Source organism: Lolium rigidum, chromosome 3, assembly GCF_022539505.1.
Source record: "Lolium rigidum isolate FL_2022 chromosome 3, APGP_CSIRO_Lrig_0.1, whole genome shotgun sequence".
NCBI classification, from domain to species: domain Eukaryota; kingdom Viridiplantae; phylum Streptophyta; class Magnoliopsida; order Poales; family Poaceae; genus Lolium; species Lolium rigidum.
The window spans coordinates 128,436,359-128,461,047 of NC_061510.1; the positions used below are offsets into that span (position 1 = coordinate 128,436,359).

At 44.5% G+C, this 24,689-nt stretch overlaps 3 protein-coding genes and 1 long non-coding RNA gene across 4 annotated transcripts; 1 reads left to right on the plus strand and 3 right to left on the minus strand.

Annotated features, from left to right (window-relative positions):
• Window positions 1–1,152: 1,152 nt before the first annotated feature.
• On the minus strand, window positions 1,153–2,510 carry LOC124698219. Its single transcript, XM_047230728.1, has 2 exons — window positions 1,882–2,510; window positions 1,153–1,776 (listed from the first exon to the last, which is right to left on the minus strand). The coding sequence occupies exons 1-2, from the start codon at window positions 2,312–2,314 to the stop codon at window positions 1,394–1,396; spliced, it is 816 nt and encodes a 271-aa protein (XP_047086684.1). The 5' UTR covers window positions 2,315–2,510; the 3' UTR covers window positions 1,153–1,393.
• Window positions 2,511–9,065: 6,555 nt separating this feature from the next.
• LOC124695516 (phylloplanin-like) lies at window positions 9,066–21,033 on the minus strand. The gene is made up of 3 exons (XM_047228354.1): window positions 20,911–21,033; window positions 20,563–20,785; window positions 9,066–9,437 (listed from the first exon to the last, which is right to left on the minus strand). Exons 1-3 carry the CDS (start codon window positions 21,031–21,033, stop codon window positions 9,103–9,105), a joined length of 681 nt encoding a protein of 226 aa, XP_047084310.1. The 3' UTR covers window positions 9,066–9,102.
• On the plus strand, window positions 15,001–17,065 carry LOC124702310. Its single transcript, XR_007002408.1, has 3 exons — window positions 15,001–15,149; window positions 16,738–16,809; window positions 16,904–17,065. It is a non-coding gene; the product is annotated as an uncharacterized LOC124702310 (long non-coding RNA).
• Window positions 21,034–23,529: 2,496 nt separating the features above from the next.
• LOC124698220 (phylloplanin-like) lies at window positions 23,530–24,475 on the minus strand. Its single transcript, XM_047230729.1, has 2 exons — window positions 24,236–24,475; window positions 23,530–24,115 (listed from the first exon to the last, which is right to left on the minus strand). The coding sequence occupies exons 1-2, from the start codon at window positions 24,399–24,401 to the stop codon at window positions 23,757–23,759; spliced, it is 525 nt and encodes a 174-aa protein (XP_047086685.1). The 5' UTR covers window positions 24,402–24,475; the 3' UTR covers window positions 23,530–23,756.
• Window positions 24,476–24,689: the final 214 nt, after the last annotated feature.

Here is a 24,689-nt window from a genome sequence, read left to right on the forward strand (position 1 = left end):
TCCTGCGCACTTTGTCCTCACTCATGCGCACCCGGGAACTACTTCCCGAACCCCTGACCCGCACACGCCCATGTAACCGCGAAGGTCGGCTCTGATACCAAATGTAACACCCCGACCACCCCCCGGCCGGGCCTGTTACCCCTGGCAGCTCTCTAGGATCTCTAGACTAGCCCCACAGACCAACACATGTCTTTCCTGCGCACTTTATCCTCACTCATGCGCACCCGGGAACTACTTCCCGGTCGGTCACCCATCCTCAAATTACTCTGGGCCAAGCACGCTTAACCTTGGACTTCTTTGCTGATAAGTTTCCGGAAAAGAAGTTGCAACTTGTTGGTATGAGTATCCTATCAATGCTATTAAGCCCTGGGGTCACAGTTCAACACTCAAATACTTATCGAATTGTGGCGTTTTGGAGGCCAAGCTAGTTCTTTATTATTTAAAACTCAAAACTCCTATTTCATTCAAAAAAATCTGAAACAAAATCCTAGAGGTAGCCAATGATGTGTGCTACAAATGGTGCAAAATCTCAATGCAAACTGATTTGTATTATAGGCTACACGAAATTGACAAAATCTAACAAAATTAGTAGTCTTGAAATGTGTACTATTCACTATAAAATTTACCAGAATTTGTCATTTTTGTGTGGCCTAGAATATAAAGTAGTTTGTATTGAGATTTTGCATCATTGTAGTATACATCATTGGCTATCTCTAGAATTTTGATTCATTTTTTAAAATTTAAAATTAAATTTTGAGTGTTTGAAAAAGGGCTACGTGTAGCTCGGACTTCGTTTGAAGTTTTCCGACTTAATTAGATTGCCAGACGACATGTAGAGCGTGCGCATATCGACCTATCTACTTCTATCTGTCTATCAATCCATCCTTGTCCAAATAAAGATTAGTCGTCAGTTGCCACTGTCTCTTCGAATAATTAACTTCAGTGTCAAACAAACATTCCTGAACGAGTTTGAGTTCCATATTAGATGAGATACACGTACACCCACTGATAAAATATAGTCGTTTTCTAAATTAGATGTAGCGGGTGTGATTCATTCAGTTCACAGACTCACAGTAAGGCAGTTCAGACTTCAGAGTAACACTAGCTAGCAGTTCTTGCTCAAAAAAAAAAAAAAAACAGACATATACGGAGTACAAATCAAGTTTTGTTATTTTGTCAGAAAACTCACGAGCGAGATCTTGGGAACGGACACCACAAGAAACAAGATCTTCAGGAAGCTGCATTCTTTCACTTTTCTTTTTGCTCTATAGGAGTAATGTATGATTGCTGTGTGGATGATGCATGGATCTGGCCTCTGGGGACGTATGCACAAACAGGGGCACGTGCCTTGTGTAGGTAGGTGGATCAAGCTAGGTCTGATCGGAGGGGAGGCTCACGACCACGCCTTCTCGCCGTGGGCGGCGCGCCGCCGCGTGAGGCTCCGGATCCAGCTCCGGCTGCCCCGCCCTTTTGATCGCTGCTGGTCCGCCACGTAGCACGCCGTCGCAGCCGAGGACGACGCCTGCTTGCCGCCGGTCGACGCTCTCTTCCACCGTGTCAGCTGCAGCAGCCGCCCCACCACCTGCTTCCGCCACCTCGTCACGCCCACGCCGCCCCGCCTTGCGTGCTCTACCACCGCCGTCGTCGCCGAGGATGCCGCCGGCGCCTTGTCCGCGCTCTTGGCGTCGGCTTCACCGCCAGCCGGAGCCTTCTGATTCTGGGTGTCCATCCACGTCGCCTTGCCGTTGTCCTCGAACTTGATCGATATGAAAGAATCTGTTCCGATGTACCGATGAGCAAAACAAAGCAGAACACGGAACGAATGTGAGAATCAATTGCTGTGTCCGTACGAGCACGAGCGACACTTGCTTGCGTACGTACCGTCGAGGCTCGCAACGGAGGCGGCGTCGTCAGCGTCGGCGTCGGCGTCCGGGTTAACCTTGTCGCCGCCGTCGCCTTGCAAGACATCGTGGGTGTGGTGGCGAGAGGAGGAGTCGAGACGGTGGATCAAGGAGGAGCCGAACGCGAAGACGGAGACGATGCTGCCGGTCCTCACGCGGCGGACCGCCCTGGAGTAGGGACGTGCCGACAGGTAGCTCGCGCCGTCGGCCGGCACTCGCGCGCGGCCACCACCCTCCTGCTTGGAGGCGAGCAGGAGGAGGAGGCGCTCTCGGAGGCAGTGGGCGCACACGCCCACCAGGAGCTCCCTTGGATGGAAGTAGCACAGTAGCGTGCTATCAGCGCCTTGTTGGCCTTGCTCTGCTCTTCCTCCGCCGCCGTGGCCACCATGGCCATGGTCGAACGCGTTATTCATTGCGGCGCTCGCTGCTACGTACGGCTAGTCGATACGAGGCGTTGCTGGCATGCAGATGAGTAGTGCAAGTAAAGAAAGCTTGGATATATGCAGGAGAAAGTAAGAGATAGGAGCTGGATTCATTGGATGAAGCTTCACTTTTTTTTCAATCTTTTAATTCAGAGATGAGATCCTGGAGATGACGAGGAAAGACTAGCTAGCTATACTACTGTTTGGGCAGCTTGTTGTTGTACTCTTGCTTTTATGAATTGGACCATGGACTCGAGTGGACCCCCGTGGCTGACAGTCAGGCATGGATCCGGCACCTAACTAACAACACATGTGATTCTGTGTTAAGTTTGAGAAAAGCTTGTGACGAGGGTTGCATGGTCCAATTGTTAGCTTAGCCTAATTAATTGGTTTGTTATCTGATCGATCTCTTAAGTATTTTGTTGTTGTTGCTGCTGCAATGATCTTGAGATGACAATGAAAATAATTAACAAGCAAGAGAGGCAGAATGATGAGGTGGTAGCAATAGGTAGGGTGGATGGAACTGGTCGATCCAGTTGGGGATGGACGGACGACACTGGTCCAACTTTGATGGAGGAAACTGAAAACGACCACCTATCTATCCATCCACCTATCTAAGCACAAGATAGATTTGTTTAGCATTAAACTTGGTAGATAACCCGTTCCCTGGTTAGGATTTGCATTCGTAATTAAGCATGGTGAGCGACATATGTATAGTGTACAAAAAGTATAGGTGTTTTGCGCTATTGTAGATTAGTGGCGGTCAAGGCTGCAAGGGATCTAACCTAATGGATGGCCCACACGTGCGTGTCAATGAGAGAAGACCGAATTGTTTGGCATCGCCGACACGCACGCGTCCAGGATCTGGATCGTGTTCGGCGCGCTCATGCGCATGTCTGGTTAGAGCATGCATCCTGATAAACCACTTCTCACCAACTCCATCTGTCCTAAAATGTAAGGCACAAGCAACTTATAATTTTTTTTTTTGCGAGAAATCCACCGATCTATTAATAATCATCAACAGTAGTACAAATAATCCAAAAAGTAAAGAAAATTACAAATTGGTACTCGGACCACCTAGCGACGACTACAAACACTAGCACGAGCCGAAGGCGCGCCGCTGTCCTCGCCCTCCATCGCCGGAGTCGTGCAAAGCTTGTCGTAGTAGAGCTTGTTGTAGTAGACGGACGGAAGTCATCGTGCTAAGGTCCCAAAGGACCGGCGCACTGAAGCAAGCAACCATCGCCAATGATGACAATCGTAGATCGGAAGAGACCGACATGAAACCACACCAACAAAAACGAAAACCGACCGGATCCCAGGAGATCCGACGGGCACACAACTCCACGCGTCCTCCGTCAGCGCTAGATGCACCACCGGAGCGAGGATAGGACGGGGAGGACCTTATTCTGACTTCAGGATGTAGCCACCGCCTCACCATCCAAAAAAAGAGACTAAAAAGCAAACTAAATTATGAACGAAAACTCCCCGCCGGCGAGGGACCGTGATCCGCCACACCTCCAAGGCCCCAAGGCCACCGGAGGCGGAGCGGACCGACGGTATCGCCGGCGAGGAGGACGGAACCCTAGATGGGTTTGTGACTTTTCCGCCGCCTCCTGGGTTGCGTACCGGTTCGTGGCAGAACCGAGAAGCAACTTATAATTTAACTACAGTTTATATTTAAAATGTGTCTACAAACTTTGTGTAACCATATATTGATATGAAAAAGAGCCACAAGAAAAAATGAGACGATCTCATTTATACATTCGTGATTTATATAATTTACCACCTATGTTTATAAAAAGATGCCGTAAGTCTATCTAAATTTAGATGTATCTGAACATTTTAGGGTATATATACATTTGAATTTAGATAAATGTTCGACATACTTTTGTGGACTGAGGGAGTAGTATATATTAGTGAATGTGCTGTGAGTTAAAAGGCACCATTGCAATTAGGTTTTGCTCAATATACTATGGAAGGAGAATACACGTCTATTGCTGAAACATGTAAAGAATTTGGTTGAAACATTTGTTTGCTGAGTTTTATGGAGATAATTCTTTCATTAATCTATTTTGTGACAATCAGGATGTTATATATACTTTACCGTGGGTCAAATATTTAATGAGAGAACAAAGCATATTGATGTCAAGTATCATTATGTGTGAGACATTGTTGCTCATGGTAAACTGAAGATATGCAAGATTGTATTCATGACAATCCTACTATTCATGCTAAAAGAAAGAATTTGTTTCAATATGGAGTTTGTTGTATTGCGATCTAAATTTATATAAAGGCTAATGTGTGATGAGCGGAGCGAGGCCCATTGTCCGAATCGTCACTGACCTAGATCAGCATTGTTATATATACCACTTTGTAAGCCGTCGCAGGGGATAAATTGAATCTGTGAAATCTCTAGCATTTTGTAAACTCTCCCACAATAGTGAAATTTCGGTGGTTAGCCGTATGTACTTGGTTTTTTTACCCTTCTCTTTGGAGGGGTTGTTCCACGTTAAAAAAAAAGTCCCTTGTGTTGGTTCGATATTTTTATTTATTGTATGCCGTGATAATAACGATATCTAACATGGCCAGCCTGCAACTGGTAGGTACTCCATTTGAAGCACCATCTAGGATCATGCTCCACTGTAGCTCTATAGTCCTAACATGCTCCGTCGTTGGAGCCATGTTACCATGGGAGATTAGAACGGTCCTCCTCGGTGTAGGCTCTACCCTAATGAAGTTCCACTACAAGGGTGCCACTAGCACATAGTAGCTTAGTGGGGATGGATAATTGGTGGTGCGCAAAGTTTTTACCACACCACTGGTACTTATGGTGGCGTGGTAGAAACTGCAAAGCCACCATTTTTGTCTCACAGGCGGTGTGAAGGTCGGTGATGCTCACAAGTATATGGTGTCGTTGTTGTAATCTTTGTTGGGAAATATATTTTTCTCACTTTCATATATAAACGTACAATATATTTTGCAAGCGATAAGAACAATTGATACATCTTTGTGATCCTCAAACACACACACCAAATTAAAACAGATGACATAAAAACATGTAGCTAGAAGGAAGAAATAAATACTCAGAATGATATGTCATGTATATTTTTTTGTATGTTAGACTGTTTCATATTATTCTCATACATTTAACTGCAAATGCAATAGCTAAAAATTAGCAAAATCGAGCTAATATCACTGAATCATCAGTATAAACATGAGCTCTCGTCTTGTCAAGGGTATTCCAAAAAAGTTTACTAAACAACAACTTAGACCACCAGTTTGTAGCTCCAATGTGCATAGTTTCTTACCACCACAACAATATTCACACACTTGACAGTGCTTATTTGGAAGTCACAACCGACAAATTTCCCATGGTCGGCACCCGGGTTTTTATTTTGAATGAGTGTAATGTATTATTATTAACTTGTTGCATCTGGTTTGGGTACACAAAGCGACGGAGTGGTGTGTCTTTGTTGTCAGTTCATTTTTCAACTAGAGAAACCAACTATGAAATATATCATAATACTCAGTTTTCTCATTGGGTTATGGTTAGACATCATGGAAGCATGCTAATTATTCAATAGTTCATATTTTTACGTACTTTATTATCATTGTTGATATTTCCCCACTCTAATTTGAATGTTCTAGAAACATACTATAATTTCAAGCTTATAAATGTGTAGGAGACAAAATTTGTAAACTAAACTCCATTTGGCAACCCGTATTCGTTATCGTGACACCTTGCACAAGATCTTATAAAAAATACCATGTTGTACCAGTTACTATTCATCGCATAATATCAATTAGACACAACTTTGTACATGTACCACAGAGAAGTAGGAGCTATCTCCAACCGCATCCCCCAAATACGTTGGATCGGTTGAATGAGGGGGGGGGGATGTTGCCGCGTTTATAGGGGACATCTGTGCGCAGCTGCATCCTCCAAATGTCCGATCCCACTAGGTTTGTCATTGTTTTTTGCAATTTGAACCTTGTTTCTAAATAATGTAGTAAAGTTTGAACACATAAATAAATACTTTATAGTAAGTAAAACAAAAAATTCATACAATTCAAATAAAAGAAAGATCTAACTACATCAAGTGGCCTCTCTTTTGAGCCTCCGGAAATGCTCTATGAGATCATTTTGCAATTGCACATAAGCTTCTACGTCACAGATTTTTACATGCATGGCAAGAAAATTAGCAAGATTTGTCGGCATATGATGATCAACAACGCCAAGAGAACCTTAGTGATCGTACAAATGATCATTCATTACTGGAGACTTGTGCTCACTCTCGATGATCATGTTCTATGCATGATCATGTAAACATTTATTACCTCCAACATCTCCTCTTGAGATCAAGTAGGAGCCTGACAAAAAAAACAAATTTATATTACAATACACAAAATTCCCGCTTGACATTTTTCCTGCTACTCTCCTAGCGTGAAGAAAAGTGAGACTTACTCTAAGCTAGAGGCTCGCTAATTGTCTTCACAAATGTCGATCATGTTGGACAGATGCCAGATAGGTAGTAGCATTTGGTATTGGTGGTCATTGATCTCATAGTGCCAAAGTGGAGCATGTAATTTAACTAGTAGTCTACGGAACGAGAGAGAGCGCTCCAACATGTTGATGTTATTGTGATAACTCGTCATGCAAAAAAAGTGCACCAAATCTAGAGTCATAACCTGCCACAACTTTAAGTATCACACTGCAATATTCATGCCTTTGTACAAATCTTGTCAATCAAATGAAATAATTCTTCCACGATCACTGCATGCAATCTTTTGAGCATATCAGAAAATCCTCCCCGTTTAGTTTCTACCATGATATGAGATATCTTCTTCACGTAGCCCTCATAAATGGGTTGGTCCAAACATTCCCGCCACTGCCTTGTAGAATCTGAACGTTGCTTTAATGGTTGTGTACTCATCCATGCGTAGATTCTCATCTTTTGAATCTTCAAGAGCTCCATGTTCAAGAATCCTTAGTGCATTTCTAAATTGATGAGAAACTAGACGTTTTCGTGCAGTTTCTCTTTATTATGAAGTAGTCAACGTACTCTTTCACACCATGCACCCACGTCATGAACAATTTCTTCTTCATCCTAAATCACCTAAGAATGTCCTTTGGGATAGATGTAGGATGATCGGCGAAATAGTTGGTGTAGAGCATGGCATGACGCTCCATCCTCTGCCTTGGCTTGATTTCCTTTTTCTCAAAGTTTCAGCCTCCACTTTGCAAGTGACTTTTCTGCTCATCCGCTTGTAATTATAGAAGACAAATGAGAATCGTGAAGTGTTTCCTCATCATCAGTGGCGGCAATGGCTTCCGCCTCCATGAACTGATGGATCATCATCTCGTCGCAATCCATATTCTATGAAACCAGAGAACGAAGCAAATCAATCAACTGAATATGGAAAGTGAGGGAAATTAAAGCCGTCACAGGCAAAAGGCCGAACACCTTGTGTGCTCTCGCCGTAAATTTGACAGGGTGGGAGCAGCTTCGAGCAAGAGGAGGGGCGATGTGGTAGCGTGGGTGGGTGGGTGGTGGGGGAGTGGGGGGTGGGGGGGTGCAGGGAGTGGGATGGGTCCCTTGCATGTGGTACACGACTCTCGATATCCTGCGTAGCTTGAGTTGTGGCACGTGTCTTGCGCACCCACAGCGCCTCACGTAGGTTGGGGCGACCTAAAATTGTCGGACATACAAAAATCCAGTTTAGGACACGAGGTTGGATGCGAATTTCTGTCCGACGCACCCAATTACACTTTGGGTCATCCTTTGAAAGACAGCTGGGATGCTCTAAGCTGATAAGCAAGCACTCAATCCCATCCCATATAGGCCTTGTTCGGTTGATCCCCTACTCGGATGGATTGGGGTGTGTTGGAGTGGATTGGGGTGTATTTTAACTTGTTTGAGATTTAAAACACCACAATCCACCCCAATCCCCCTCGGATTGCCACAAACCGAACGAGGCCATAATATAGAATCACACACAGTAGCTTTGATTTTTCACAAACGAATACTCAGAGCAGGGAAAAATATTTTGTTTGGGTAAAAATGTCGCTGACCCACGAAATCAACGAAATTTGCGAAATTTCATAAATTTCGCAAAATATTTCGTACGAATTAGCAAATTTTATTTGAATTTGAATCAATTTTAACTTCAAGTAAACAATATTCGAACTATCAACATAGATGTATTACCGTTCTAGTGGTCTGTAATGTTTTGACGTTGTGTTTGGTCCATGTTCGCTTCCTAGCTATGTATACTGTTTTAGATATTTTTTTTTGTTCAATTTCAGCATGAAAGTGAAACTAAACCAAAAAATATCATGTCATCTGGTACTCTAACTAATGACGCCCAGCTTGCATCCTGTATGACTAACCACGATGCTAAGGAAATTATTCAAGACAAAGTGTATTTTGCAGGATTTTACTCGGTAAGTTTGATAGTAACGAAGTTTTTTGAGCGAAATTCAAATCTTTCGCTGACCTGCGAAACGAACGAAAATTCGCGAAAATTCGCCATTGTTTCGCGAAATTTTAAACCCTGTCTCAGAGTATATATATATTGTGCATTACACTTGCTTATGTATGCTTCTTAGAAGCAGTAACACATATCATGGGAGTAGATTTATGGATGTACTGAAGTGGGGGATAGTTGACTATTTGGTCCAATAATTGGCACGTAGTGTTTACTTAGGTCCGCCGTCGTATCGTCATTACTCATTCGTCAATGGGGGACGGACACGGCCACTTACAGCCGACCATCTAGATGACGGAGAATGGCGCTGTGGCGATGTTGAGGACGCCACCGACGACTCCGCTGATGATCTGGCCGATAAGGCCAATCAGTCCGCCGAGGCCGCTGCTGCCGCTGTCAGCACCGAGAATCTGCACCGGCGCGACCAGCGTGCCGGTGACGCTGGCGAGGTTGACGTTGCATGCTGCCAACGGGGTGACGACGACCACCTTGCACTCTTTCTGGAGCAGAGAGGTGAGCAGCTGCGTGGAGAGCATGCGCAGGTTTATGGTGAAGGCCCCGCTGCCGTCCGTCTTCGCGGCGCCCACCACCGTGCCGCCGCACACCACCTGCACCGCGGCGTCTGGCCGGAGAAAAGAAGCAACACTACTACACTGTAGAGATTTAGGGGCACTTTGCCCTGGGGCACTTTTCAAAGTGCCTCTAAATACCCCCTTTTAGAGGCACTTTGGCCAAAATGACTCTAATGCTCTACCTATTGGGACAGTTTAGAAAAGTGCCCCAATTGGTATACATCTATTGGGGCAGTTTAAAGAAGTGCCCCAATTGGTATACACTTATTGGGGCAGTTTAACTAGTGCCCCAATTGCTATACACCTATTGGGGCAGTTTAACTAGTGCCCTAATTGCTATAGGCCTATTGGGGCAGTTTCAAGAAGTGCCCCAATGGGACGGACCGCGACTTTCCTTTTTCGTCCAAAAATGAGTTGCGCCCAACGGGTATCGAACTCAGGACCTTCCGAGCGGGGGCGCAAGAGAACTGCGCTGCTAACCAACTTCGCTCCAACTGTTCGTGGTAGTACATTAGACACATATCATATTTAATATATAACTAACACGGTGCCAGACTGAAAATCGAGAGTTCGTTGTGCGTACAGTCAACAACCAGCGAAACGAACCAGATATAACAAGTGAATCCTTTGTTCATTAATCCGGTTTTTATACTAGGATTCTCGAAAGGTAAATTTAATACGTGCAAAAGTTTGAATTCTTTTTAACGGTAAATTTAATACGTGCAAAATTTATCAACCCCTCTGCCCGTAATTTATCAACGGTAAATGTGAAAAGTTATCGATCCGAAAAGTTAATTTCATTTAGAATATTTTAGGAACATTTTTATCTCACAATTTATCAACCTTTCGCCCCATTGTTTATCAACGCTAAATTTAATAAGTTATCGAAACGAAAAGCCAATTTTATTTAAAATATTTTTGGTAATATTATTAGCTCACAATTTATAAACCCCTATGTTCGTTATTTAGCAATGGTAAACGTGAGAGTTATCAACCCAAAAAACTAATTTCATAAAAAATATTTTATAAATATTTTAGCTCACAATTTAACAACCCATATGCCCATTATTTATCAATGGTAATGTGCAAAATTATCGACTCAAAAGGCTAATTTTATTTAGAATATTTTTAGGACATTTTTAGCTTAGAATTTGTCAAACCCTCTTCCCGTTATTTATCAGCGGTAAATATGAAAATTTATCGACCCAAAAAAGCTAATTTTATTTGAAAAGTTAACAACCTTGATAAAAAAAATTTATTTGAAAAATTAACATTCCCAGATTCAAAGTTATACTCCTTAGCAAACTCCGAGCAGCAATTTCGTAACCCTGACATGATGTCAAGATTGCTCCCGAATAAGAAGAAGAACAAGATCGAACTTAACAAAGAGTAAGAGAGGAAGAGTACCATCTTGGTCGTTCTTCTTCCGCCGGATCTCCATACCGCCCTGCATCTCCCCATGGATCTCTCCGGATATCTCCTCCTCAAGAACATGGCCGGCAGCCGGGTGCTCCACACGGATCTAGCCGGGACACTTCTCCTCGAGGGGCGGGGTCAGCTTGGCTATGGCCTGAGAAGGGGGCGGAGGGACTGAGAGGCGGTCAATTCAGCGGACGGAGGGAGGAGCCTTGATGCGGAAGTGGTGAGCAGAGACGGATCTTCCATGGCGTTCGTCGGAGGTAGTTGTGCTCTCCCGTGATCGTGCGCGCATGTGGTGAGCGGCTTGGCGGCGGTAGCGAATGCTTCGCGGTTGTCCACCGGGTTTTTCCCCTAACCGTGGGCCATCACTTTATGGATTTAACTGGGCTGGGCTGGCGGCCCCGTGGACGGCCCGTGACCACTTACGGGCATAGGCGCGGGTGAGCACTTTGTAAGACGGCACGGTGGGAGAGCCTATTTTCCGCTTTAAGCGGAGCAAACCATTGGCTCCGCATAACCCTGGCCACTATGGGCTCGGCCCATTTTGGCTGGGCAGATCCTTCCTGTTTCTTTGTTGCGAGCATGTAGCTCCTGTTTCTTCGTTGCGCGACATGTAGCTGCTCCGTTGTAATTTTGAGCACACTCAGTACAGATAGTCTACGCGTTTATGTTTCATTTTTTGCTCGCGAATTTTTTTAAAAAAATTGGATTTTAAAAATGTTCATAAAAATTGGATTTTAAAAATGTTCAAATTAAAAAATTGTTTGAATCTGAAAAAAATGTTTGAATATGACAAATATTCGAATTAAAAAAATTACATATAAAAACTGTTCAAATTTCAAAAATGTCGAATCTAAAAAAATTAAAAATGTTCAACTCCAAATATTGTTCGAATCTGAAAAATGTTCGGATTTCAAAAATATTTGAATTTCAAAATGTTCTAACTAAAAATTGTTTGAATCTAAAAAAATCGAATTTCAAAAATGTCCGAATCTAAAAAGTGTTTAAATTTAAAAATGTTCACATCTAAAAATTGTTCAAATCTGAAAAATGTTCTATTTCACAAATATTTAAATTTCAAAATGTTCAAATTAAAAAAATGTTTAAATCTAAAAATTGTTGGAATCTAAATTTTTTTGAATATAAAAATGTCTAAATCTGAAAATGTTTAAATTAAGAAAATGTTCAAATACAAATATTGCTCGAATCTGAAAATGTTCGGATTAAAAAAATGTACGAATCTGATTTTTTTAATTTTTTTAAAATAAATCTGAAAATAGTTGTATGTGAAAAATGTTCGAATTAAAAAACTGTTCAAATTCGAAAATACTTCAGTATTTAAAAAATTCAGAAAAACTCGAGAATTTGAAGTTTGAAAAAAGAAAAAAAAAACGGACTGGAAAAAATCGAAAACCGCTAAAAAACCTAAAAAATTCAAAAATCATAATAAACTGTAGAAAACCGGAAAAGGAAGACACTGTCCTCGTTAATGGGCCGGCCCGGAATCAGTACTCCCTGTGCGGCGCGCCCGATCACTCCCGCTATGAGCGGAGAATAGGAATTCTCGGCACGGTGCCCGCGCAGGAAATAAATTTTGCGAAATAGATTTTGCTAAGGAAACTGCTGGGCGTCCCCCGGGGGATCTGATTTCCCAGCCCCCGGGTCGCCAGCCGTCGGATCGGCCATCTTGGACGGTCAGATCTGGTTTTACTGAATGTAGCAAAAAAACACCTCCCGGCAGCAAAAAAATAACCCGCTTTTGCTACATTGTAGCAAAAAACGGTTCATCCATGAAATAAAAGAAAAAGTCCGAGCTCGCCGGAATCTCGCCGGAGACCTCGTCGGAGACCCCGTAGCAAACATATTACGCAGATGTAGCAAAACCGCAAATAAATTGTAGCAAATTTTTTTATTCATATATTGCAAATCTTCTAAGACATCAACTAAGACCTCGCCTGCAGCCGACAATAGCACCGTCCGAGATTGCGGCAACTCCGTTCATCTAGACATGTAGCATCGGCGCTGGTAGCATCGGCGGCGACCACATGTAGCATCGACGCCTTGGGCCGGTAGCACTAGTGACAACCACTAGTAGCACTTCCCTCCCTTGTACCAGTGCCTCCCGCCGCTCTCAGCAGCTCCGCCCACCACCGGTAGCAAGGCAGGCCGGCTGTTGTAGCAAAGCCCGGCCGCCCTTGTAGCAAGCCCCGCCTCGCCTTGCAGCACCAGCCATGTCCGGAACCTTGGGCGAGGTCGACCCCGGAGGGCTGCACATGCCGGGAGTCGGGGAACCGACGACCGCGCGTGGGGGAGGCGGCGGCTGCGAGTAGGATTTGGTCGGGGAAGGCGGCGGCCGCGCGCAGGGCAAGTGAAGCACGGCAGCACGCCGTGGAGCCTTAGGAGGAGCGGGAGCTGCGGGAGGCGGCCGGCGACGAGCGCAGAGCAGCTGGCCGGAGGAGAAGGTCGGGGAGGCGGCGTCCGACGAGCCGGGCCGGCACGCGCGAGCTTGGAGCCGGGCCGGCGACGGGTATAATCCAGCATCCGGCGGCGGGTATATGGCAGCGGGGAGCATATGGTAGCGCGGCGGCGAGATCTAGGGAGTGCGGCCATGGTATCCATGTGGACCGGCGATGGGGTGTGCGGTGGTTGGGCGACGGCGATGGGGAGAGGCACCGGCGTCCGGCGCAAGCACGGCGCCTCGGGCAAGGTCGCCCATGGAGTTGGGGGTTGGGGCAGCGCTCCTCTGTCTCGCGGATCGTGGCTCGTGGGGAAGAAAGACGATCGACTGGGAAGCGATAAGGTGGGGCCCATAGGACACGCGTCCTGCGCTGCGTGCGGGGGTTGGGAGGACGCGATCCCCCGGGGGAATCAGATCATTTTCCTTTTGCTAAATGCAAAAATAATCAACAGGCCAACACTCTCAAATTCTCAATGTCTCCGCACCAACCTCCCTCTCATCCCTCCGTTCCCCAAATTCGCCGCCGACACTCGCCGCCGTGCCGGTCAACGCCGGCCACATCCGCCGCTGCCACGAACTGAGCAAGCTGCCCCTTCGCCCCCTCCGCCGGATCCCCACCCGCGCGCTGACGTTCCGCCCCTGAGCGCGTCGCAGCGGCTAACCCTAGCCGTCGGGTTTGGCTCGGTCCCCGCCGCACCTCCTGCTGCTCCTCGACCCAGGCGAGCACGCTGATCCCCTCGACGCCAGCGCCGGCGGCGATCTCGCGCGTCTGGACCTCCAGCTCGTCGGCCTCGCGCAGGGTGAGGTCGATGGCGAGCAGCTTCTTCCCGACAGCGACCGCGAGAGATCAGGAGGAGGGGGAGGAGGCGGCGACGGCGGCGACGTTGCGGAGGGAGCCGAGGCGGCGGACGGGGCGCGCGAGGAGCAGGTCGGCGAGGAGGAGGGTGCCGTCGGCGAGGAGGAGGACGCGGGAGATGGAGGGGAGCGGGAGGATGGCGGGGACGGGGCGGTTGGCGCCGACGGGGATGAGGCGGATGAACTCGGGGGAGGAGGGGGTCCGGAGGGAGAAGAGGAGCAGCTTGCCGCCGCCCATGCCGAGGTAGAGGCCCGATGGTGCTGCGGCTGCTCTCGCCTCCTCTTCGATCTTCGAGGATCTGCTCCCCCGACTCTAATGTATCTCACGTATTGACATGCTCCTTTCACAGGTTGCCACCTCTCTCCTCTCTGGCTGGTTTGTTTCGATTGGTATTGCAACCTGTCTGCCATGTGTTTGTGAAAATGCCTCTTAGGTATGGGCAATTTAACCCGTCTCTTTTGTGCCCTGTCCATGTGATTAGAAATATATAATTTAATCTCCTAGTTTTGATCAAAGCAGCAGCGTGAACTTCTCATTACATAACTTTTGGCATGCCCATGCTATGATATGCTTCTACGGTTCTACCGTCGTATGGGTTGTACTTGATGCATTATTGACCGTAAAACTTGGTACAGTTGGTACCGGGGGCGAGCGCTTGTGGCGGACAGAGTGGTAGCAGGTGAGTCGAACTGGTCTGGTAGCAGCTACACAATAAACGAATGGAAGTCAATCGAGCTGATCGAACCATCTGACCTGGACGGAGCACAGTTGGTCGGAGGCGAGCGCCTGCGGTGGAGAGAAGGCGACAAGAGGTGAATCGAGTTGATCTGCTAGCAGCTGGAGGGAGAGAGAGAGGGGGCATGATGTCAATCGAGCTGATCAGTTACCACCCGACCTGGCGGCAGCTGAGTTGGTCTGAGGCAAGCGCCTGGGGTAGACAATGGGTGGCAGGAGGCAAATCCAGCTGATCTACCAGCAGCTGTACATCGATCGACATGAAGTTGAATGGAGATGATTTTCTACCAGCTGGTATGTTCGTCTTCCTTGAGCCAGAGTTGAAATTTCCTTTGCATGTGCTAATTGATTGTATCGCTCAGTTCTCAATTCTTGGTGCTCAGCTAAAGAAAGTAGGTATGATGTTCTGAATTTCTTTTTCTGTCTGCTCGAGATACTTAGTTTTGTTCTCTGTGTCTATATGAATAGGCCTAAACTGAAAAACCAAATCAAAAAATTATATTAACACAGACCATGAACCATTACCAAGTGAACCAATTACAATAGTAAGAAGGTACAGAAGGTACAGAAAAAATCAGAATATACAATAGCGTAGAATCAGGAGGTTACAGGAAGTATACACAACATAGCACTAACTTGATCCAAACTAAACTGTGCACCCATGGCTGCATCAACCGCCACAGGTAGCTTATAAGCACCACATATTTCCAAGGTTCCCACGTTGCCACGTTGGATTTTTGAGAAGGTTGTCTTCCCTTAGCTAAGGGATGATCTCTTACGAAATAAGAGAAGGCTATTTTCCCATTGTACCACTTGTCTTCCCTCAGCCACACAATTTCCTACTAAAAATAATTAATTCTCACTTATTGTAAGGGATAACAATAAGAGATAATGCATCGCTATCATCTTCTCTAGATGGCGTGGACTACTAAGAGAAAGCGCGCCTTCTTTACCATTGTACATGCCCTAAAGAACTGCTGAATATGCCTTTTGTATTCTTAGAGCAGGAAAAAAAGTATTCTTTTCACGTGTCAGTTGAATACACATAATTTCTTATAATGCAAGTAGTACTCAAAATCACAAATTGTCAATGACTGCAATTCACCTGAATGTTTAGGCATGTCACCTTCATTATAGTTGTTGGCCACATGCAACTTCTTCAAATTAGAAATCGGTATTTCAGTGTTACCATAATTTTTTCGCCTGAGTAGTTGGTGTTACCATACTGGACATAGTTGTTTCATATTTAACAGAGTTGTGGTCAGCGGAGTCAATTTCAGAGTATTTATAATTTCATATATATTTCCTTATTGCAGTGTTGGATAGGCAAGTTACTATTTTAGAAAAGGAGATTAAGTAAATAAGATCTGAACTCATGTATACTTTCTGTTATATCATATCTCTTTTGCATGATGCAAGCTAATCTACTGATTCTGTTTCCCCTCGGTAGTGTTTACTGTATTCTTGCAATGCTAGTGATTATAGGATCTGTTTTGGGGGGCTGGGCAACTATACAACGTATTATGTATCTTATACTAATGCACTAAATTACTCGGGTCAAAGTTACTCATGTATGGAATTATTAAATTATATTGACTTATTGTATCCATCTAATTGTTATACTTGAACAAGTATTCGAATGGCTGGATTGATTTCACCTAAACTAACGAGCAATGGTTGTATGGTCTGTCTCCAAATATACTGACCCACTAATAATTTTACTTTTACATAATACTGTTAGTCAAAATAGTAGCAACTAAGAACATATCATCTAAACTTGAATTTAAGCTTGTTGATATCAGGATTTTGCATGGCATGAAAGGTCACATCATATATGATGATGAATACTGCAGATTTGAAATTCTGTGTGCCACTATTGTAGGGAAAGTGTCAAGAATATGTAGAAGCTACATGAATTGGCACAAAGGCAATTGATTGAGCTTCGTACTATCAGGTTTTCTTTCTTAATTTTGCATTACCTTGGCGATCATTATGCTTAGTGGTACAATAATTACGAAGGTTCTGATGAAGTATTATATTTTGTTCAGAGGACTGGGCAGCTAAGGAAGCTGAAGTGAGCCTTCTAATGGTTGAAGTTAAACGCGCTCAATCACGATAAGTTAGCCTTGACTATGTAAGTATCATTAAATAACCATGAGCAGCTGTACTATCAGGTTTTCTTTATTTTGGCTGCAGGGAGATTTATGGTCTCAGTATCGGACAACAAATGAAGACACAAGTAATAATAGGTAATTTTGTTTGCATTTTGCATGTGTATGAACAGATATGCAAAGTGTGGATTTACTTAATTTTATTCATTCAACATACGAGTGGTATGTACTGCTATTATTTTGTATGTGCTTTTAGCTTTTAAGATTACTATTATTACTTAAAGAGTAGATTTACTTAAATGCGAATGATTTGATACATGATAATTTAAAATCATGGAAATATCTCATGTATGCGAAAATAAGGTGATCTTATTTGTTAGCGAGGCACCCGAAGTGTTTTATACCACTTTAGTATCCACTTTTGTTTGGAATTGCTCTTTACGGATAGATACGCATGACTTATTCTCAAGAACTCAATATTTCATCAAATGAGCATTCCCTACTCGAGCCTCTCCATAAAATTCGATGAAACAATATCTTTTTGGGTCAGAGTTGGGCTTTTTCTCCTCTTGGTTGTCGGTTACATTGCAGGTATGACTGTCTAGATGTGTCCTTCACTTATTGTTAGATGGTGCATCTCATATATGCTCTTGCACTTGATTCACGAGTAAGTGTCGTCATTGTAATCCTTATTTCTCTTGAGCCTATATCAGGGATAGGGTCTTCTTATCCCACAAAGTTTTGTATTTCTTAGTTGGGAAATTGATTGGGATGTTTGGTAGCTGCCTTTTATATAATCATCAACATTTTCATCAATTGTTGTAACAAAAATAAACCAAATATTTGCAATTTATCTCTTCTCCTCGGCCCCGTGGTGTACCTGTTAACCTCCCTTTATTGCACTTGTCATGTGTTAGGCCCAAGCCCCGGATCGGTAGCTCTATCCATGCGGCGGAATTGGTGTTTCGTGCTGAGAATTGTTCGTTTCGTTTCGGGGGAATGCTTCTCTCACTCACTCTCCGTGTGTGGGCGGGTGTCCGCAGATGCTCGGAGATGAGATTGGGAAGGGGGCGTACGGGCGCGTCCGCAAGGGGCTCGACCCGGAGAACGGCGACTTCGTGGCCATCAAGCGGGTCTCGCTCGAGAACATCCCTCGGGAGGATCTCAACATCATCATGGTGAGGATTCCCTTCTTGCTTCTTCTGCCTTCTCGGCTGATGTGTAGCGCCCCGCCCGAGTCACGGTTACATGAAATGCGGTTTCTAGTAGATCTTAGTTAAATTTAGTGAATACAAGGCTGTCTAGTAGCACGAGATGCTGCAAGGTGGGTTGCCTGCTACTTAACTCGCTTCCGTTAAGCACACTTGGGTTCCTAGAAGCTGCATGTCTCACATTCTTCTTATTGGTGTGAACATTGTAAAATATTTGCATCAACTTTTTTGGATCTGCATATCAAATATTTGCAATTTATTTGTTGAAACTGTGATTATGAGGTCAATGAACTGAATTATGCTAGTGTGGCAGATGGGTTGAGCGATTTACACTACTATTTCCTTTTCTATGGCGTTAATTTTGACACAGAACCAGCAATTGTATGGTGCGAAAGTAAGACTTCATCCACTAGATCTGCTTTAGGAGACCAGGACAAAAAAAGCTTACTCCATCCGATCCATGATTAGTTTATTACAACTTTGTACTAAATTGGTGACCCATATGATGGATCGAGGGAGTAATAAATTGGACATTTTTTAGTTACTTAACTAGTCTGGTCAGCACGCTAGACTTGTACTTGTCAATTTTTCTTCAAGTATTGGTAAAATCATGGTAGTTTGTTATTTGTTAGTGATCTGGTGTGAACAATTGTCTATAGGTTAGGTTGCAGGACTAGTTGATTTGATTTAGTTTTGAACGCAGCTTTCGCTAGAGATGTTCTGGATTGTTTTTATTGCTTTAACTTACATATTTCAAACTTTTGCCTGCTGTTGACATTTTTCATAGTTAAATTCTTCTTTTTAACATATTTAGATATATGAATAATTTATTTATTTATTACTCATGTCAGTTCAAAGCTATTGATTCACTAAAAGGCATTGCCAATTGCACCCTTTAGCTGTTTTTTTTTTGTTTGAGAGTAGGTTATCACGTGTACCACACGATTTAACTGTTCTTTTCTTTCTAACAAGCATGTATCGTACTCTTGCTACATATTGAGTATGTTTGTTCCATGCTCACTCCAACTGTTCTTCCTCATGCAATTTCTCATACTTTGTAATATTGGATATTAACAAGTATAGCAATGTGAGTATGTGACAATCAAATCTACAAATGTTTAATTTTAAATCTCAACAAAACTATTTGTCCACATAACTGCTACCAACAGTCCAACATTGCTTTTATTATCTTTCAAAAGTAACTTGGATTGATAGACTACTAAGCATAAAATGTCCACGATTTGTTCTTACAATAAGGCATGTTGACGAGGATGATCCAGTCCCAATTGGCTCACCAGGAGATACACAATCGGTCGTGGCTTCGACATTGAACGGGTAAGCTCGGGGTTCTTTTCCTAATATGTTCATTTCCTAATACACAAATAAGTGCATCAGGAAGTGCACTTGAGAAGAAGTTGAAAGCAGTTGCATCTACTGCTAAGAAGAGGAAGGGTGGAAGTCAGTAACTAAGAAGAGGAAGGGTGGAAGTCAGAAAGTTACTGCTTAGATACTGTCATCAAATTACTGCATAGTTACATCAAAACTGCTTAGATACTGTCTTATGCATCTGTGGAAGACAATGCCTCCAAAACTGCAAAGTTATGCATCCGTGCATGTTAGTACTGTAATGTGACCACTTGTGATTTGTTATTAGTACTTGTAATATGACTTATACCTTAACTTTGACCAAATCTGTGCATGTTAGTACTTGTAATGTTATTAGTACTCGTAATATGACCACTGTCATGCTTGTAGTTTTAGGGGCATTTTGTTTACTAGCTTGTAAAGACATTTAGAGGCACATCTCAAACTGCCTCTAAAGACATTTAGAGGCAAATTTCAATGTGCCCCTGAAAAACTTTAGAGGCAAAACACTATGTGCCCCTGAAAACCTTTAGAGGCACTTTTCAAAGTGCCTTTGAAAACCTTTAGAGGCACTTTTCAAAGTGCCCCTAAAAACATTTAGAGGCACTTTTCAAACTGCCCCTAAAAACCTTTAGAGGCACTTTCCAAACTGCCCCTAAAAACCTTTAGAGGCACTTTCCAAACTGCCCCTAAAAACCTTTAGAGGCACTTTCCAAACTGCCCCTAAAAACCTTTAGAGGCACTTTTCAAACTGCCCCTAAATGTATTTGGGGCATTTCATTCAAAGTGCCCCAAATACATTTAGGGACACAAGCATCCGGGGCACTTTTCATAGTGCCCCTAAAAGTAATTAGGGGCACTTTGGCTACCTATTGGGGCACTTTGAAGTGCCCCTAAATATGGACCGTACAGTAGTGCAAAGCGTCAGACAGTCTGGTGGTTGGGATATAGCTTGTGGCACAGTGGCAATGGCTTCCACCTTCCAGGCAAGAAGCTAGCTAGAGAGGCCGCAGTACTTACTCGGGAACACCGGAACCGCAGCCACATTGATGGAACTCCCGGTGCTGCATGGCACTATGCCGGAGATGATGCCGAGGGGAAGCTGCGTTTCCGCCTCCGCACCGTGCGGCGCCATGCCTACGGTGACGAGGAGGAGAGCGGCGATGAAAAGGCTCTTGGTTGCCATTACCTCGGAGCTGCTCGACCTCCCTGTTATATGCGTGAGGATATCTGCTGTGTTGTGCTGTGCTGAGTGTGGTGCTCATTCTGCTGCATGGATTCCCCGTCTTATAGGCGTGTGAGGATGCCAAGTTGCTGCGGTTTTTCACGACTAGGTAGCTGCAGAGCTTGCTGGTCATTGTGAATCACTGTGCGCATGCTTGCAGTGTCCGAGCTAGGCACGCCGCCGCCGTCCGCGTCGGGCATGGAAGGATCCAAATTTCCAAACAACTTGGCCCCTAAACGCGCGGTCCAAGCAGCGAAGATCTCCATCGGTTGACGGGCACCCTTGCATGCATGGATCAGTAGCAGCACATGCCAAGCTAGAGATTTTGTATCGCACGCGCTACCTTTCTGATCCGAGATGAGGACACGCCTTATTATTGGCAAAAATAATGACACGGACCATGCCTGATTACTAGTTAGATCATCCAACGGATAGCATGCGGAGGATACTAGCTAGCTAGCTACGTAGGTTGCGCGCGTGATCCGTGGGCGTGGAATTATCCATCTGTTTTGGTTCATGTGCCTAACACTGCCAAGAAGACGGCAGAAAATACAGCCACGTCCTTCTCGATCGGTTACGTACTTCATTCTCATGTTCGATTTGTTCTGCGCCTTAGCTTTTGGTTGCTGACGATCTGCTAAATTATCTTTGCACGAAGCAGTTGTCTTCTAAGTCCTAATACAGGAAGCACGCTAAGCCTGAAAACAGTTGCGTGTACCCTTGCGGAGTGTTGAGTGTTGTTTCTAAGATGCTGTATAGGTTGATTCTGAAGGAAAAAAAAACCACTCACATAACTTTCTAGTGCTCCTTCATGTCCATATCATGTTGGGCATAATTTTCCTTGGAAGTCTAACTTTGTAAACTTTTATCAAGAATATAGATAATAATACGAATATCTACCATACCAAATGCATATAATATGAAAATATATCCCAAGACAATTCTAAAAATATTAATTTTCATTGTATTTGTTTATATTTTTATCAATATATATGATCAACTTCGCAACCCATTTTGGGTAGGAGGGTTACAACCAGACTCTGGCACAATTTTTTTGGCTATAATCCATATCTATGGTACTGTAGTGACAACGCTTCACGGCAAAAAAAAAATGATATTCCTCTATCCCACATTAATTGTCGCTAGTTTAGTACAAGATTGCACTAAATCAGCGAGAACTAATATGAAATGGAGGGTGTAGGTATCAACAAATCACCTAAATCAGCGAGAACTAATATGAAATGGAGGGAGTATATATCAAAAAATCACCAGTTCATCATGATTGGTAGGATTATACCATGCTATGAAATAATGTTCCATAATGCATTATTTGCACTTATGACCAGTGTCACCAAAATCCAATAAAACATTCATTATTTAATTTTTAACAAAGTCATAAAAATTTGCAGGGCCAATCCTAGTTGAACACCAACAACACAAGGCAACACCCACTCACATCACACGGCAAAGTCCACGTACTTGAGACGAGAGTGGTCACCCGCTCAATTCTACAACTCATAGCTAGGGAAAAGGAAAAGGGCAACACTTAAGCAAGATAACGACACGAGTAGAGAGGACGAGCCGAGAAACCAAAGATCATCCATCAAGCAGCTGCAGACGCTTTTCCCACGACGCAACTTTTCTTTGTCTTTGCACTTGAGCGACTTTCCCTTCCTAATGCCATCCTGAGGGGGAATCACCCACCTTCTTGCTTTTTTCCTTTGTTTTCGTCCCCGTTAGGAGGCGAGCAATAGCTCTATTCAATCTAGGATTAGCAGCCTCCAAGCTGTTGAGAATTCAGAAACCTCTTCTCCAAATAGAGCACCGGGACTATGTGCTAGCGGGGGTGAAATGGGAGCGGAAGCCACATCCGACCGCTTGGGCGAGCTCAGGGCTATCAGCGAGTCCATCTTCATATGCTTCATCAAGAGAGGAAAATCAAAGCTTGCACAAAACTACTAGAGCTCGGGCGTTATCCCCAACACTGGAGCCACGACCGCGATGATGGCCTCGTCCTCAATGGAAGATAGAACACCGGGCAAGATGAACAATGGTGAAGAACTAGTTATTATAGAACATGGACACTTTGACATATCACGACATAAAGCGACCATGTGGAAAAAAGCATACTCAAATTGAGAATTGACGTCAAATGATAGGGTATTACAACCTTATGTAAGTGCTAATATAGTAGAGTTATGGTTTTTCTTGTTGTAATGCAATTTTTGGTGGACCAAGACTGCATATATTGTATGAAAGATCCATGGTAAATTAGGGCACAACAACATTTACTTTTCTGAATAGGAAGTAAATTAGATTACCATTGATCAAAAATCAATCATGACAGGAGGCCGATGACGAATAAATATAATGCCTAAAATTACCCGCAAAAAAATGCATAAAGAACTTATATCAACACCTATAAATGGGAATGTCTATTTCCATTTCGAGTTACAATTCTAATTCTAGTGACGGAGCGGCGAGGACAGTGGTGTGGATTCAGCTCGTGCTAGTGTAAGTAATGTTTGTTTGGTGGCCCAAAGAGATCTATTTATAATTTTTATTACTTTTAGGAACGTTTGTACTGCAGTTGATCGACAGAATTGTCGCAAAAATAAATAAATAAATAGAAAGATAGCTAAAAGGAAAAAAAAAATGTTCTCCGCAAAAAAAAGAGAGGAAAAAATGCAAAATATGCTAAGCCAAACGAATTATCATAAGAACCGTGCTGAATATGTGGACAATAACTAAGCAACCTCAGATTCGTACAAAAACGTATATAGCTTTATTTTCCACAAACATACAGTGACTGATAAGTCTTTGTTACACATTTCATGGTACGTATGAGACAGACTCCATAAAGCAGGGTAGGTAATTGACCATTAGGTCCATGGTTACTTTCATACATACATATTGTTTTCTTCTTAGGTATTTATAATTCCGCCGTGCCGTCGATTGACAGGGGCGCCGGCGGTGATGTACCGAGCGTCTAGACGACGGAGAAGGGCAAGGGGATGATGTTAATGATGCCGCCTAGCAGGCCGCCGACGATCTGGCCGATGAGGCCAATCAGACCGCCGAGGCCTCCGAGACCACCGCTGCCGCTTCCACTGCCACTGCCGCTGTCACCGAGGAGCTGCACGGGCGCAGTCAGCGTGCCGGTGACGCTGGCCAGGGACGCGTCGCATGCGGCCAGCGGGGTGACCACCACCACCTTGCACTGGTTGCCGAGCAGGGGCGCGAGCAGCTGCGTGGTGACCGTGCCCATATTCATGGTGAAGGCTCCGCTGTGGTCCGTCTTCGTGCTGGCCATCACCTTGCCGCCGCACATCAGCTGCACGGCGGCGTCTGTCCGGAGCCAAGAGGAAACAAAACGAGACAAGGGCATAAGGCGGTGCGCCGGAGAACAGAAGAGTTGCATTATTGTTTAAGTGGCATTCAGGCAAGATAAACAGCAGGGGTCCTTACTGGGGAACGCCGGAACCGTGGCCGCGTTGATGGAACTCCCCGCGCTGCATGGCACCACGCCGGCGACGAGGGCAAGGGGAGCCTTGTTCGCCTCGGCATCGTGGGGTGCGAAGCTGACGGTGACGATGAGGAGGAGAGCGGCGAGAAGACCCTTGGAGGCTGCCATTGATCCACTCGAGCTCTGTGCTGTATGAGTGAGGAGATGTGCTGCTGCTAAGTGTGGTGCCTCATGCTGCTGCTTCGATCATGTATTTATAGGCATGCTTGAGGCTGCGAGGAGGCCAAGTTGCCGCGGTGTTTCACGACTGGCGAGGTAGATGCAGCCTGAATACTTAACTGCAGGCTTGTGCGTGCATGCGCATGCTCGCAGTGTTGGAGCGGGACACGCTGCTGTCGGCGTCGGGCGTGGAATGGATGGCCGGATGCGAACAACTTGGCTCAAGCGCATGGCGCA